The sequence below is a fragment of the Podarcis bocagei genome (genome assembly GCF_964188305.1).
Source record: "Podarcis bocagei genome assembly, chromosome: Z".
Lineage (NCBI taxonomy): Eukaryota > Metazoa > Chordata > Lepidosauria > Squamata > Lacertidae > Podarcis > Podarcis bocagei.
In genome coordinates this window covers 27118564-27136059 of record NC_138140.1, presented here as the reverse complement: position 1 = coordinate 27136059, position 17496 = coordinate 27118564, and the positions used below count along the sequence as shown (strand labels likewise).

At 42.4% G+C, this 17496-nt stretch overlaps 1 protein-coding gene across 1 annotated transcript in view; it reads right to left on the bottom strand.

Annotated features, from left to right (window-relative positions):
• AMMECR1 (AMMECR nuclear protein 1) overlaps positions 1-17496 on the bottom strand; it is a 125444-nt gene that overhangs the window by 23604 nt on the left and 84344 nt on the right. The window contains exon 4 of the mRNA XM_081179333.1: positions 716-830. Coding sequence (XP_081035459.1) covers positions 716-830 — 115 coding nt within the window. The remainder of the gene's footprint in view (positions 1-715; positions 831-17496) is intronic.

The window sequence follows — 17496 nt, the reverse complement described above, 5'->3', positions numbered from 1 at the left end:
TGCTCACTTAGGTGCTGCCACGTCCATAACATTTATGGAATAAAAGAGATAAAAGCACATTTATGTAGTTCTTCCTGTGTGGCCTGCACCGTGTTTGTCCAAGGATGCTCATTTCAGTTACTCAGAACTTCTTCCTTAGGCCTAGTTCTCACTGTGCCTGGGCTGGAGTACTTCACATGGCAGGGATGATTCCTACTCACACAAAACAATCATGTTGGGAAGGATACTTTAAAACCCTCTGTCCTGATAACTATTTATATTAAGTGTGAGTTATTTTCTTGTAAGGAGAAGCATCCCATCAAATGGGCCTCACCTGCAATCTACAGTCCAGACAAATATATACTGTCTCAGTGAGAAATGGGCCTCTGAGATAGTACTGTGACTAGGTATGATCTGGGTGAAGGTTGGTCAAAAGAAAAAATTGAAATTCTGTGTGCTTGTAGTTAAATGCAATGTTGAAAGTTTATTTGCCAGGCGACACACTGTTCCAGAAGAGCATCATATGTTTACTTTGATTAAGTAGAGGTCTATAACCATCTCCTCTGTGCATGTTTACCCTAGTGCAGTGCAAAACAAACTCCAATGAAGGATGACAGTACTAAGTGACTATGCTAAAGTATTCTAGTCATATTTTGTTTTAACAAAGACAGAGAAATTGTGCTCAACAAAGCAGCAACTCTTTTCACAGAGAGAATAAAAGATTGAGAATCCTTACCTCCCAGTCCAAGTAATCACAGACATCTTCAAAATTAGTAAGTAGAGACACTGAGCAGAAAAGCCGTGGCAGCTCATCCCTCGTCATTGGGGGAAATCGGCTATCTTTAAGGGCACTGCGAAAGAAAAAAGAAAAGCGGGGGATGATTTTGATGCACCTTATTGTAAACAGAAATGTGCACTGAAATGGCACAGCTGAACATATTTTTAGCCTTAATAATAAATTATTAGCAGTAAATGGAAAGCTTCTGGACACTAAAACTGTTCTTTCCACCATATGTTTAGTTATTTGTCACATTTATCACCTTTCCTTCAAGGAATTCATGGTGGGTGGATAAAGGTTCTCTCCCTCCTTGCCAGCTGTATCTTTAGAAGAACACTGCAAGTTATATTAGGCCAAGTGAAACTGGCCAAGTTCACACATAACCTTCAAGCAAGAACGGGGAACTTACAGCCCTCCAGATGTTGCTGGACTGAAACTCCCAATATCCTTGGATGTCAGCTGGGTGGGACTGATGAGGGTTAGATTCCAATAACATCTGAAGGGCCCCAGGCCCCAGCCCTGCACTAAACCATTATGTGCACAAGCTGGGCTGAGCCTAAGCAAAGTCTTAAGCTGACAAGCTCTCCCTTCTCTTCCTCTCGCAGAAGGCCTTCTGCAGAGCTTACTTTTACTTTACACAAATCCTGGTTTGTGGTTATGAACAGAGAAACAAACTCTGATCAGTTTCCAGACAAACCAACTTCAAACCATGGGTTATGAAACTGATTTAACTAACCAGATTATGCTGTAATCTGCAATCTCAGCTTTGAGCTCGTTGTAGCTTGTTCATGTAGCACTAAACCACAGTGCTATGCTACGTGCTATATTACGTGTAAACCAGGCCACTGACCAACCCAAGGCCACCCAGTGAGTTCCATGGCCAAGTGGACCTGAACCACTCTGATTCCAGCACCAGTCAGCTTAAGCAAGAGCGAAGCAACCCACGGATCAAGCAATTCATCCCCTGAAAGTGTACAAGACCATGCTCCAAATGGGAGAAAAACCTTATGGAAACAGCTCTCAGCGCTAACCGAAGTCCAGAACTGACTAAGCTTTTAGATGTAAATGATTAATATTTTAAGGATAAATATGTCACATAGATGTGCAAGTTTGATATCAGAATTTCAGTATGCAGAGAACAAATGGCATCTATTGCAGCTCTGGAGCACAAGGCGTTTTGAGGAACAGAGAAATGGTTAATCAGTGAGAAGGTTGTGAACTTGAGATAATCCGCAACTGCTCCATATTCCTACTAGAGAGTACAAAGTATGACACATCACAGATTTAATTGAAGAACTGGGATAAACTGGAGAGAAATCGTTAATGACAATACATTTCAAACAATATTTGAAAGAACATCGGAGTACAATATTTGGAAGAGGCAAGCGCACAAACCTGAAGAGCAGAGAAAATCTGTATGTGTGCTCACTTTTACCTAGGGGTGAAAGTTTGCTCCAAATATTTCTTTGAGAATTGTGATGTTGATTACAACAGCTAGCCTCTGAACATAAAAAACTGTCATAATGTGCAATACAGTGGTACTTAATTCGTTCCGGAGGTCCGTACTTAACCTGAAACTGTTCTTAACCTGAAGCACCACTTTAGCTAATGGGGCCTCCTGCTGCCGCCGCGCCACCAGAGCACGATTTCTGTTCTCATCCTGAAGCAAAGTTCTTAACCCGAGGTAATATTTCTGGGTTAGCGGAGTCTGTAACCTGAAGCGCATGTAACCTGAACTGTATGTAACCTGAGGTACCACTGTATCCATATTTGATACCCAGTTATACTGCACTTCAACATTTGATGTTATTGATTTATTACATTCATTTCCCAAAGACACCCATAGAGTGTGACATCATATCCCACATAGCAGCTGACCACATAAGCACTAGGCCTGGGCTATATATCAATATATTGCCTAGGAGCAGTATGAGGAGCAGACTGTGATGTTGGCTTCATTCAGCAGTATATCGCTGGTGAAACACCACCACTCCTGAGTTTGTCTGCTAATGACTTCCACCAGCAAGTGTTGCTAGCAGAGGGACCCAGGAGTGGTAGCAGTTTCACCAGCAATATATTGCTGAGTGAAACCCCAATCCCACTCTGCCGATACAGCTTGCTCCTCCCTCTGCATCTTTAAACACAAAATCTCAACTTGCATTAACTGGTTCTCCACCACCACTTTACAAAACTGTGATCAGCCATGTGCAAGTAAGATCCTAGCTCTTTTTTTACCTGTTGCCTCAGTGGCTTCTAGCTGCACTGGAGTACAAAAGCACTCTGATTAAGTTGAAGCTGTGCTAATCAGCTGGATGCAAACCAACCACAGGGCTCTCCACAGGGCAATCCTCCCTGGGTATGAGCCACATTATAAACTCCACAGCATTGTTAACAGCTGTGACCAAAAATGTAACAAAGCAAGGCTCCCAAAGCCCAGAAATGCCTGTGAGGTAACCACAGATCCATCTGGACTAAACAAAATGCTGTTTGGTGGAGTTTTTTCCACATCTCTCTGGGGTGGAAACCTTAGTCTATGGTAAATTACCGTATTTTTTGCTCTATAAGACTCACTTTTTCCCTCATAAAAAGTAAGGGGAAATGTGTGTGCGTCTTATGGAGCGAATTCAGGCTGCGCAGCTATCCCAGAAGCCAGAACCGCAAGAGGGATTGCTGCTTTCACTGCGCAGCGATCCCTCTTGCGGTTCTGGCTTCTGAGATTCAGAATATTTTTTTTCTTGTTTTCTTCCTCCAAAAACTAGGTGCGTCTTGTGGTCTGGTGCGTCTTATAGAGCGAAAAATACGGTACATGTTTGCTTTAGATAATTGGCCATCAGCAAAAGAGCTGAAAGGACAGTGAGTTTCTTGGGACAATTCAGAGGTGTACATTTTGCTGCAGGAACATTTGTTCTGTTTGAACTGAGTGGTCAGCCATTACTATAGGAAGACAAAACAATGTTATTGGACAACAAATGCAGAGGCACAGGCAGAGAAAGATGAAGAAATTTCTTTGCTGAATTTAAATGACAGAGATTTAAATGAAACTATCCCAGGAAGAACATGACAGCGAGGGAACGCTAGCCTGGACCCATCCATTAGAGAAGCAGCAGCTGCAAGTAGCTTGCTCCTCTTTCTACCCCGTTGCCCCCAAGATGAAGAATTCTCTCCTCCTCCTGCCAACTGCAGTTGCCTGGGGATTGTGAAAGTTGAGGCAAAGCACACTCTGGCCTCTGCTGCCAGTCAGAGGAACAAGGGCTGCTGGGCCAAATGTATCACCTTTTATTCAAGTAAGACCACCAGCAAGAAGAGGTCAGCTTGGTGCCAACTGAAATTTCTGTTCACAAGGTTGCTTCCTGGCAACCTGGTTATTGAGCATTCATCCAGATTTGCTTGCACAGAGGTTATATGACTTGCCAACTGATTGTTTCCCCACACTTTCTAGTGCATTTTTTTGTCACTTGCCTTAACACAAAAAGTCCTAAATTTGCCAGGTTGCAGCCGATTCCCTCCTGCAAAATAATGACAATCTGAAGGGGACCTTGGTCATCACTTTGCTTTGGGAGTCATCTTCCCTTGTGTGGCCACAACTCCACTTCCCAGCATCCGGTGTGAGGAGGAAGAGAGGAAGGAGGCAGAATCAATATGTCATCAAAGCAACAATTGTGCTTTCTGACATTTCCAAGTAATACTTTTAGGATGAAATCCTGAAAACACCAAGACCGACTGAACACAGTGAGAACTCCTTCTAATCTAAGTAAATCCAGTTAAGACTGAGCTATTAACTTATAATATTAATATAAATAAATAGAATCACAGAAATGAAAAGCTGAAAGGGGCGCTGAGGGTTATCTAGTCCAACCCCCCACAATACAGTAATAGCTTTATATTTATTTGGACAGACTGGTGACTGGGAGCGGCCGCCGAGACCATATAACACCAGTCTTGAAAGACCTACATTGGCTCCCAGTACGTTTCCGAGCACAATTCAAAGTGTTAGTGCTGACCTTTAAAGCCCTAAACGGCCTCGGTCCAGTATACCTGAAGGAGCGTCTCCACCTCCATCGTTCTACCCGGACACTGAGGTCCAGCACCGAGGGCCTTCTGGCGGTTCCCTCACTGCGAGAAGCCAAGTTACAGGGAACCAGGCAGAGGGCCTTCTCGGTAGTGGCGCCTTCCCTGTGGAACGCCCTCCCACCAGATGTCAAAGAGAACAACAACTACCAGACTTTTAGAAGACATCTGAAGGCAGCCCTGTTTAGGGAAGCTTTTAATGTTTGATGTATTATAGTATTCTAATATTCTTTTGGAAGCCGCCCAGAGTGGCTGGGGAAACCCAGCCAGATGGGCAGGGTATAAATAATAAATTATTATTATTATTATTATTATTATTATTATTATTATTATTATTATTATTATTATTATTATCATCATTATTATTATTATTATTATTATGGATTTGCAGTGTGGTTGTGTGTTAACTACAAAATGCAATACTTTGCCTGGTCAAAGATTATGCTAACATACCTCTTCCTTTCTAATTTTAAGATTTACCCTTAGCAGTGAAAATGCCAAAATGGATTTAAAAACCTTTTAGTTTCTGAGGGCTTCCAAACAATGAGAGAAAGTCCAAATGGATAGCTTTTGACATTTGATATTTAAGATAGTCTGCAAAATGCATAAGTAGTCATCTCGGTCCACAAGCTACAGGACAGCACCTATTTTAGGATTAATAGGTGGCCAACCAGGTGGTTGTGGGAAGCCCACAAGCAGGACCTGGGTGCGACCGCAGCACTCTCCCCATTTGGGATTCCTAGTTACTGGGATGAAGTTAAAGCAATAACAACTACGTTCAGACACAATTCTGAACTATGGCTTAGCATTACATAAGCAGGACTGGGTGAGCCATAGGCTTACAGACTCCCTTCTTTTCTGTTCTTGCTAACTGCAGTTCAACTTCAAACTGTGATTTATGAAGACGGCTTGTTTCAATAAACTATAGTTAAGATTGACTGCTGCTTAAGGTCTCACTTTTTGAAATCATGACATTTCATTGGTATGTGCTACAATGATCCACCTACAACTTTAATTATGATTTCAGCAGACCCGTTGTTAGTCTAATCTGACTAACTCTGAGAATAACGGCTACAACCCTGTGCTTTTGGTGGCAATGATTTCAGATTAAGAGTACTAAGCATAATAGTACACTTTTAGGGACTGCATAAATAACAGCATGACCTCAGTTATGAAAATGATATGCAAATGGTGTTTCATGCCACCAATATACATCAGTGACATACTGTTCTCAGTTCAGGACATACCTCCAACCCAGCGCTGCATACCAAACCAGTTCCCCACCACCATTTTGGGATCTTGCCAAATGCGAACAAAAAGTTTTGAGACAGCAGCTGCCTCTCATTTCAGGGCTTGGAGGCATGTGGCTGCCTGAGTAAGGCTTTAAGAAACATAAAGGTAAATGAAAATTAGAAAGCTACTCTGCAAAATAAATGGCCAATACAGTGGTATACAACCCAGTGATACTAGCATCACTGAATAGATTTGAGAAGTGTACTCCTACTTAGTACTACTTTCCAGTGCAAAGCCAGTGGTGGAGCACTTGCCCAAAACCATTGGGGAGGAGTGCTAATGGCATGGCTTTGCTGCCTGGAGCAGAAGGCAGGAAGAGGCATGACACTACTAGCAACTGAGTAGAAGCTGGCATGAGTGAAGCATTTTTTTAAGTGCCCACAAAGATGTACGCCGGCAATAACATAAGAAAAGTTTCACACCCAAGTGAGGGTGAGTGACAGCTTCTGCTCTCTTTGCTAACAGAAGACATTTCAGCAAAACATGATTGGAGTGAATCACTGCCATCATCACTGCCATCACCACCACAACCATCTCTATTTCTAATGTTCAGACTGTTAAGTGCCACTCACGTAGCCAAAGAGACACCACACCACCCATGCGCAAAAGGGGCAGAAGTTTTAGCAGCCTTTGGGGAACATCATGCTTTGGAGAAGTTCAAGACATCTTTGGTGGTGGTGGTGGTTTTTGTTGTTGTTGTTTTAAAAGAACACTCTAAGAGGAAGGAACACCACAAACCAGGGGAAAGAGAATGAAACTGAGTGAAGTGTTTGGAATCCTGATTAGGAAAACTCCACATTTTGTTGCAAGTCCCAGTTATTTATTTATAAATTATTTATAAATTTTAATTGAGCATCAGCAACAGCATGAGAGAGGCATTTGTCAGGAATTCAAAATGTGTTCTGAACATTATAGAACAAAGGCAAAGGATGCTAAATGTTCATCACCTAATTTTAGATGTGTGATAAATATCTAAAAAACCCAAACACAAAACACCCTCAAGATGGCATACCAGAAAAAAAGATGCATGAAATGCTTGGCAATACAATGGCTTTTAAAAAATAACTTGTCTGGGGAAGCAAACTGAGGGTGGGATTAAGTAGGTTGGAATATACCAGAGAAAACTATGATTGTGGATTTGGAAAGGTAATTCTAGAGAGTGTCATGGACAGTAGTTGGAAAATTGAAAAGAATAGTTGATGTCTTCTAATAATTTAGTGAAAAGCAGAAACAAACAAGGAAGTAAGTAAGGAAGTCAGCTGTTTGGATAAGTGAATCTGCAGAACACATAGCAAGGTTTGTGCATAATTCTTTAAATGCGGTTAAGTGAATTTTCAGATAGTGAGCAGGCAGATAGCGGGACCTGCATGTAGATACGTAAGTAGGGCTGATACTTGTGGAGAGCTTTATTTTCTCCCAACCTTACTAATGATATAGATTCACACTGCAAAAAGGGATGCCTCTTTGTGCAAATATAAAACTGGTTTACTGAATTTGGACTGAAAACCAGCTGCCTTCACCTGGGCAACACAGCTTCCATGAAGTAGTCTAGTTCAGTAGGCTACTGAGTGAGGGCAAGACTTTTAAGTAGAGCAGTAGTGTCTGATTGATTAATCAGGTGTATTAAACCAATTAAATAATTTTGATTGACAAAAAGACACTCCTGATTTAATAAGTATTCTGTTGTTGCTTTTTAAAAAAATACAAGTATTTATAAAAAATGTAGAGAGAAAAAGCCCTCCTTCGCCAATGAAGACGAGGGAATGCTTATTCTGAAAGGGAATGCCTACTGCTACATGTGTGTGCATCAGCTGAAAAACAATGTTTGTTTGTTTTCCTTAGAACTATCATTTTTCAAATGAATTTTAATCCATTTAATTACCCAAAGTTAAAACTCAATATGGTCAAGTCAACTAGGATTTTTTTCAGTTTGACAGCAGACAAAAAGTATTTACAGAGTGGTGGCAAAGCTCTAGAAAAAGAGCTTTTCCCACTTTATTTTTAACAGCCAGAGGGCAAGTCCAACATTACATTTCAGCAAACCGATTGCAATGAGTCAGTGACACAGCCAAGAATAGAACTCACGAGTCAGGGCTTCCCTGCCTGCTTTTTTACTTGCTTCCCCACACCCATTCCCTTTTTATAACACAAGCTATGCAAAATATTGCCATGCCCCAAGAGTTCAATAGCAAGCAGCTTAAATCCAGTTTCAGAGGGAACCATTAAAGTAAAACTAGTTCCACTCTTAAGAGCGAGGAAAAGTCAACAGATGTTTATTATGGCTGTGAATTGGTGGAGAATCAGGATTAAGAGAATGAACAGTGAATCAGAAATTCTTCAGTGTGATTTCTACTTCAGCCACAAATTAATTAATTGGCCTTAGATTCTATCTTGGCCTCAGTCCCCCACACTCATGGAAATAATACTTACCTATAATACAGGGCTCCTGTATTGATTAAAAGATAACGTATGGGAGGAACAAAGAAGACATCTTGCCCAATGAGCTAGAAATCCCCAAAGCGACAGACTCCATAACAGTGGGGAGTGAAACCGGGTCCCATGAGCAATTCAGTACTAGAGGGACACTATTGTCCCCCTGACCAAAATGGCCAGAGCAATCTTGAGATGGAAAATGAAATCAAGGTGGCATTCAAAAGAGAAAATGCTGTAGTGGTGGGTAATTTCAAGTACCCTTAGATAGTTGTGTACGTTACTGTTCCAGTTAGGACAAAGTTAAGATTTCTAGATACCTTAAATGACTGTACCCTAAAACACTTGTCATGTAGCCAACCAGAGATGAGGCAACATTTGACTTGATCTTAAGTGCTGCCCAGGACCTGGTTCAAGATGCAAGTGTTGCTGAATAAACTGGGATCAAATTCAACATACAGTTGTACTTTGGAAGTTGAATGGAATCTGTTCCGGAAGTCCATTTGACTTCTGAAATGTTCGAAAACCATAGTGCGGCTTCTGATTGGCCGCAGGAAGCTCCTGCAGCCAATCAGAAGCTGTGGAAGCCCTGTCAGACATTTGGCTTCCAAAAATAGTTCACAAACCTGAACAGTCACTTCCGGGTTTGCGGCATTCAGGAGCCAAAACGTTCAAGAACTAACCTGTTCGAAAACCAAGGTACAACTGTATGTGTAAGCGGCCAATGGCCAAGTAAATCAAACACAGTCATATTTGGCTTCAAAAGAGACTTTGGTATTGGTATTGGTAAGAAAGAAGCTGAAAGGCCAATTCAAGAAAATAGTCTCACCAGAATGCTTGGGGTTGTTCAAAAGCATACTATTAAAAGCTCACCTAGGTGGTCTACTGCTCATCAAGAAAACTACCACCAGGGTGAAGATGAGGCCAGATAGTTAAATAGCAGAGACAAAGAAGCAATTAGAGGGAAGAAGGCATCCTTCAGAAGACAAACCAAACCCTTCTTGCTGATGGGTTAGTATTTTTTTAAAAGCAAGGAACTCACCCACCCAACATGTGACAGCATTTGAATGTGCAAATCCTCCACTTACACTTAAAGTGATACAGTCCAGGCATAGCTTTACAGTTTTAGTTTTGTTGAATTTATAAATGTCCCAGAGAAGCTAAGCTAAGGGGATTCATAATGTCTTGGCGCAGCCTCTTTGTGGAGGGCCTGACAAAAAAAAAAAAAAAAAAAAGAAATCCCACACACAGCTGCTGATACCGCTAAGCATTTCCCAGCAAAATTCTGCACTGAATATTTACCAGTGCATCCCATGTCCTCCATCATGGGGGTGGTGCTGGCACTGCAAATAGAAGAGCCAACTGGAAGCAAACGAAACTTGAGATGGGTCACGGTTTACCCAGATCTTTGACTCAGGGTGAAGGAATGTGTGGTGTGGTGGGGCTTTCCCTGAAATCTGTCCATTATTCCAAAACAGCCACCATGGATACCTATTCCCTGGGATTTCCCTTGACAGGAACCAGGAGAATTATGAAGATAGGCATTAATTTAGAGACAGAGGGAATTTGTTAACATCTATTGATTTTTCCATTGCCAGGTTTTAGCTGGCAGAGGCCACTAACAGGCAGCGAGGGAATTCTTGTTATACTGACAATCAATATTTTCCTAGTGAAACCCCAGCAGCAATAAGCATAATTTAGCTTTATCAAAAGAGCAGCCAAACCAACAGCTTCTTTCATCTGATAGTATAAAGAGAAATACTGCTCTTGAGAGAACACGCAAAATTCTCATTCCAGTTTTTGTAAAGAAGCTTGAGAGAGATCATTTTCAGGCAGTCCCCTTCCCACCTTTGAGAGGAAAACTTGAAATCCAAAATCTAAGTTGATGGTGAGAAATAACTCTGCCGGCTTTCACACATCATGTTAAACCATGGTGTAGTGCAATTTGTGTGAGCAGGAATGAGCTGCAATAAGCCTTGGTCTCATGTACTCACACTTATTATGCTGCCAGGGGCTGTCTGGAAAGCTTTTTGGTTTGGTTAACAACAGGTTTTTGTATTATGGGGAGTGATGAACTGTGGTTAATATTAACTATGGTTAGGTTCAAACAATCCAACTCCAAACTATGGCTTTTGAAACTGGTTTGCCAAAACTAACTGTGGTTCATGTTAACAACAATTATGGGTCCAGAAGATGCAACAAGCAGTTCTTTCTTTCCAGCACAAGCACAAGACGGGATGTGCCAACACAGCCAGTGTCTATGCTTGAGACTAGACAGCAAAGCAACCCCTGCCCTAAATCTAGACCTGTGAATTATGTGTACATCCTGAACACTGGCTGAAGGCAGGAAAGGAAATAAAAAAACTACACTTGAATTTCCTATGTATTGTTATTTTGAGCCGGAAAATGCTTTAAGATCACACAGGCTGCCAGCTGAGACAGAGGTCATACCAGAGGACAGAAATAAAAAAGCACATGGAACTGATATGGTACAACAGACAACTGGATATTTGCCCTGGGTAAGAACAGGAGTGAAAAGAAATTCTCCATGAGATCTTTTTTCAGTCCTCTCGAAAGTTTTAAAGGCATTTACTAGTTTCCAATACATTTTTTAGAATATGCATCCCCAGCATCCGAGACATTTTATGCTATGCTTATTTTATGTTGTTTTGCTTTCACTCAAGGGAGAAAGTTCTTATACACCAAAGTTATGAAGCTGACAAGTTGAAGAAGCCTGGGAGAGTTTGTGGCAAATGGAGGGACTGAGTTAAAAGAGGAGAAATTTTTTCTCCCTCCTCCAAAGCTGCCTTACCTAGAAAACTCATCTGCCAGCCACTTCCCATGCAGCCCCAAAAAAGAGTAACCTGATGTGTTTTCATACTTGTAGTGGCTAAACTGTCCACACCTACTTCAGCATAACATACCTGGTATTTCTGTTGATCTAAAGCAAGGAGGGCAACCTTTTACAGACCAAGGGCCACATGCCCATCTGAGCAACCTTCCAGGGACCACATGCTTGTAGTGGGTGGTGCCAGAGTCTAAAGTGGGTGAAGCAACAAATGCAAATTTTACCTATGTACAGAAGGTTAATTTTTACACTCACACACATAAAAAGAGCCTGCTGGATCAGGCCAGCAGCCAAATCCAGTCCAGCATCCTATTCTCACAGTGGCCAACCAGTTGCCTATGGGAAACATGAAAGCAGGACCTGAGCACAAGAGCATTCTCCTCTCTGGTGGTTTCCAGCAACTGGCATTACTGCCTCAAACTGTGGAGGTAGAGCATAGCTATAATGGCTAGTAGCCACTGATAGCCCTGTCCTGGGTTGGTGCCGCCTGTGCAACAAGTTCGATAGTCTAATTCTTCATTTCATGAAGAAGTACTTTATTTTATCTGTCCTGCATCTTCCAACATTTAGCTTCATTGTATGTCCATGTGTTCCAGCTCTAAGAGAACAGGAGAAAAACTTTTCTCTATCCACTTGCTCCAGGCCATGCATAATTTCATAAACTTCTATCATGTAACCTTTCACTCGCCTCAGACACTGCAACTCACTTCTCTATCCTCCATCCAGACAAGCAAGAAGCATAATCAGTAGTTCAGCCAGGCAAAACACGAGGGATGTGAAGAAGGGCCAGCAAGTGGGGGTGACCCATGGTGAGGTCTGAGGACCAGCTAGAGATGCCTTAAGGACTGTATGAAGAGATTGCAGCCCTGCAAAGAGTTGAGGGGAGGAGTTCCAAGGACCTGAGAGCTTGATGCAACAGAATGTGCCTCACCTGCCAAGACTCTAGCAGTCTGAGAACAGCACAGTTTGAGAAGCAGCTTTGAAAAGGAAGTGTGGGCTGTTTGGTTGCCTCTATCTTTATCTTGCTTTAAGTACAACAAATCTTTTCTATTGAGTGTACACAAAATAAACGTTCAAACAATATACAACATTCTCAGATAAAATAGCTCAGGATCTAAGATAAGGCACAAGCTGTCTCCTTTCCTAGCATAGAAGGTGATTCGTATGCTGGGGCATGAAGTTGCAACACCAGACACAGACAAGAGGGTACCTATGTCAATTGATGGGGTATCCCCAGTCCAAGCTTAAGATCTGTCAGTGATGCCTTGGTTCAAATTTCATCATATGAGGAAGGCATACTGGTCTTTCCAGTGGCCAGCGGAGCTCTGAAACACTCCTCTGTTCATTTGACTCCCTCTCTCAAGGCATTCTGGAAGCAAGTAAAGATGACATTATTTTGTTCTGCTTTTGGAAATCAGTCCCCCCCCCCCCCGGTTGGTTTCCTGCTGTTCCAATGGATGTGGCAAATTTTAATGTGCATTTTTATTAGGTTTTATAGAATTGCTTTAGAAACAGTTGCTGAAAAGTGGTCTATAAATTCCTGCAAATGAATCTGGCAGGCAGTTACATAGATTCAGTGGGCAACAGACCCAGCACGTAACACCATCCCTAGAAAGTCCACTTCAGCACACACACAGACACCCTGGGAGTTTGAGAAAAGTGGTACTGGAGCAATATTTCTGGCCACTGCCTGCATTGGAAGACAACTATTTCAGCAGCCTGCAAAGTCGCTGCTGGGGGAGCATCCAAGCTCAGACAATACTTAACGCACAGTGGTTTCACAGCAGCAGTAAATGCACTTGGTCTCCCCAGTCCACAGAACATGCTGCACTCCAACCTGATGGGGGACTGTCCAGGCTAAACCACAAGCAGAAGAGGAATATCAGGGGGAGTGGGGCACTTAAGTGAGCTGCCAAAGAAAGGGGCACATGTATAAGCTCGGCTGGCCCATTTGAGTATTACCAAGTTATCTGCTGAATATTGATACTGTGTTTGGGGGAAGGTCTCCAAAGAGTTGGGGATTTCATTAAGGTAATGGGTAACTTCCCCCTCTCACCTTTTTTTTTGCACTCCTATCTTTATTTCGTTAGTCTACATGGTTTCCTTGGCCTTAGCCTGATGCACTAGACACAGGAACTATTTCCAAGACACGTGGAGTCATAATTGTGGCTGACCTATTCTGATAAGTACAAATATACTGCAATCATGGATGAAGCAGGGGACAAGGTTGATTTTAAGAGCAAGGGACATATAGGGAAGTGGTGCTGAACCCACAGATTACCTCTATCCTCTATGCCTTTTCTCAACCAGGCTCTTGACACTGAAAGTGAGAAAAGCACCTGGTGGAGGGGTGATAAGCAGTGGGCAGAGAGAGAGAGAGAGAGAGAGAGAGAGAGAGAGAGAGAGAGAGAGAGGGAATTTAGCACTCCTTAATTACATAACACTTAAATTCTTTTTAAAAAACCCACATATTTTCAACACGATCTGAGACTGCATCATTTCTAGTTTTGGGCTTACATGCCAGAAGTAGCTTTTGAAAGTTTCACGACTGTTAATTCAGGTGCAATTTACTTTGCAATTTGGTACATGTTGATTTGCAAAGGCTCTTATATTATGTATCACAGGCAAGGTCTGAACCCACTTCTCTCCAAGAATGCCTGCAGCTGTGTCACCACAGCCCTCTCAAGTACCTTGCTCCAAAAGGGGTATTTGCAATAGGATGGTAGTTGTTCAGTACCATTCGGTGCAGGATGGGTTTTTTTCCAGGAGTGGCCACAATATCATCTTCTTCAAGGTGGGCAGTACCACCCCCTGAATTCAGCCAGTCATGCTTCACCCCAGCTAGTTTTAATTAGCCAAGAAGAGGAAGGATGAAGAGGGCACATTGTTAGGTGCATGCAAGCACCATGTCAAAGTAATCAGGTTGCAAAAGCTGAAACTGATCCCTCAGAACATGGTTTGATGGGGCGCTGGAAATCTCTTCTGGGACCGCATCAGTCATGGCATCTAGCTTGCTAAAGAGAAGAATGTCTTTGTCCTCAAAGTGCTTAACATGGAGGGTCTCTGGGGTGTCCCAGACTCCATCTGCTGATATACTGTAGGTGTCAACAGCTAATGGACCACCCTGACGTTCTTCTGGGGATCGAGGATGCATCAAAGCAGGCCCTCTTCTCTGCTTTCACCATTATGCTCTAGCATATGTCTAGTCATTGTTGCACTAACTCAGCGGTAGTCAACCTTTTTACACCTCCCGCCCACTAATCCATCTTTCTTGATAGTAAAATTTCCTTACCGCCCACCAGTGCTCAATGGAAGGCGGATTCAGCTTGTGCCATAGAACCTCCTCCTGCCCACCTAGAATCCTGAAATGCCCAGCAGTGGGCAGTAGGAACCAGGTTAACAACCCCTGCACTAACTGCACTCTAACTGTCCTTGACTTGTTTCCTCACATGTAACTCCCAAGTACACCAGGCAGCCGAACGTGCTCCACTGGATCAGAGAGTATGCTCAGAAACAATTATATCTATAGTCCTCTGAATCTCAAAATTCCATAGCAAGTCAAGGGCCCCAGGAAAATCACCAGATCTACCAACTAGAAAATCCCTCAGAGCATCCCTTTTGAGTCCTTAGAATAAAGTTTAAAACCTGTAAAGACAAAACAGCAAGAACACCAAAGGGGCAGAAGACCTGCAGTTGCTGAACTCCCTTTAAACCTGGTTAATGATTCTTGGCTCCTCAGAGAACAAAACAACACTGAAAAGGTCCTAGCCCCTGATAAATTAGATAGCTGCTGAGCCAGCAACAGCACTATCACATAAAAAGCAAACAAACAAACCCCAATTAAATAATTAAAACAGATTGTGGAGCTCAGCCAAGAACGACCTTTCTCAACGCCATCTTGGCAGCATCCTTTTGAGTCTGTAAATCTCTGCTGGCAGATCATCCCAACAGGTCCCCAACTTATGTGGGGTGAATTGGTAAATACTGCGTTGGATTCCTCTGTTGCACAGCTCTAAAAAGTCTATTTTGCTTGTTTATTTAAGACACTTATATACCACTTAATCATTAGCATTTCTGAACCCTTGCAGTAGTGGAGACACAAGATGGGATACAGCCCAATGCCACCTGAATAAAATTCAGAGCATAACCAAAGGGCTAAGGACTGAAGGGATGCTTAAATTAGGATGCATATGCACAGGATGTAGCTTTGGACTCAACAAAGCCTGTATGTGTGGACTTATACTCTGTGACCCCCAATCAGTCCCACAGGGGCTATGTGAACTAATATTAGAAAACCAATATAGAAGTGAGAAAAACAGCCAGTTCTGAGGCAGCAGGAGGAAATGTTTTTCTGTATTGTTCATAGCAACTGGTATTGAAAAGTTGGAATATATTACTGCAGTGTACCCAAAAGAATCAAATCAGCAGGCCAAAGCAGAACTACTCAGTTTGATTATTATCTCATATCTCATTATTTCTACATCAATATGATTGCACATGCCAGATGGTCAATATTTAGGGTTATAATTCCAGAGCTTTTTGATTGTGCATTATGTTTTCAAAAATAGTAGAAATAATTTCCTAATAATAGGCTCCAGTAAGACCCTGAACTATGTAAAGTGCTAACAGTTTACATTTTAGGAAAGCTCTTTTATGCTTTATACTGTTCAGGAAGCATGTGAAATCATACTATTTTTAAAGTCTTTATCCATGTCACACAGGTGTAAGACTAAGGAAGGCTAAGAAGAGAATCGCCCACTACAAACCAATACAGTGGAGCCTCGGAACTTGAACGGCTCCGTTCTCGAACATTTTGGCTTCCGAACACAGACAATCCAGAAGTAAGTGCTTTGGTTTTGGAACATTCCTCGGAACATGAACGTCCAAGTGGCTTCTGCTGTGCAAAAACCTAGTTGTTGGCCAATCAGAAGCCATGCCTTGGAACTCAAACATTTCGGAAGTCGAACAGTCTTCCAAAATGGATAACGTTTGAGTTACGAGGTACCACTGTACAGGCAACAACCCATTTAGGTGTGTTCAAATGACACACAATTGTGCACATGTGCATGGCACCAAACCCGGAAGTAGCCCCAAAATGTCATAAAGATGTCATGAAAAGGGGCAGGACAGGGTGGGGGCAGAATGGGTTTACATGCACTCTGCCCATGCATGTGGGGGTCCAGAACATAAGCCCCGCACAAAACGAGGATTGCTTGTCCTGAAAATCAGAGTTGATTAGGAGAGCAAAGCACCAGAATTACAACCAAGAATAGTTAGTACCTATGAAAATACCTGTGATAATATCACATACCCTGAAATCTAAACGGTGCAGGTTCAGCACAATTATTGAAATGTGAAGGTGCTCAGCACAAATTCATTATTTATCTGTAAACATTGAAATAAGCACTGAGGATTTAAATTATGACTACACCACCTTCGTAGAAAGGCAAATAATAATGTACAAATAATGCTGTTAGTAAATCAGCAATAGCGTTTTTTGTTCTATAAAATCGAACCTGCAAGAGAGACAGACAGACAGACACAGACACACACAAAGAGAGAGAGAGAGAGAGAGCGCTATACCACTGCTTGCATTGCTCACCAACACTACCTACAGTCCATGACTCCCCAAACCACCACCCCCACATATTCCCTGCACTACAAACCTTTAGACCAGTGGTGGGGAACATTTTTAGCTCCCATAAGTGGACAAGGCAGACCACCTGTCAATCACATGGGTTGCCCAAATCATAATACCAAAGGTTGAAATGAGGAATACAGAAAAGCTTGTAAAATCTTGTCATGCGCTGATCATATCACCCCATTGCAATTCTACTCCTAGTTCTCCTTAGACCCTCAGTGTCCTTCGAACCCAAGCTGCTCCCCCCATATCATTTTCTCACTACCTAATAGCATCTTTGATCTCGCTCCATATCCATCACTCCCCTCCTCTCGCGACCAACTAACATTTCTTTCTCCCACATCTCTATCTCTACCCTTCTCTTCCTGCAAAAGGACCTCCCCCTACTATCCTTCTTTCTCTACCCAAAAGCATCACTCCCCCCACCACACATACCCTCGTCTCTCCCCCAAGTGCACA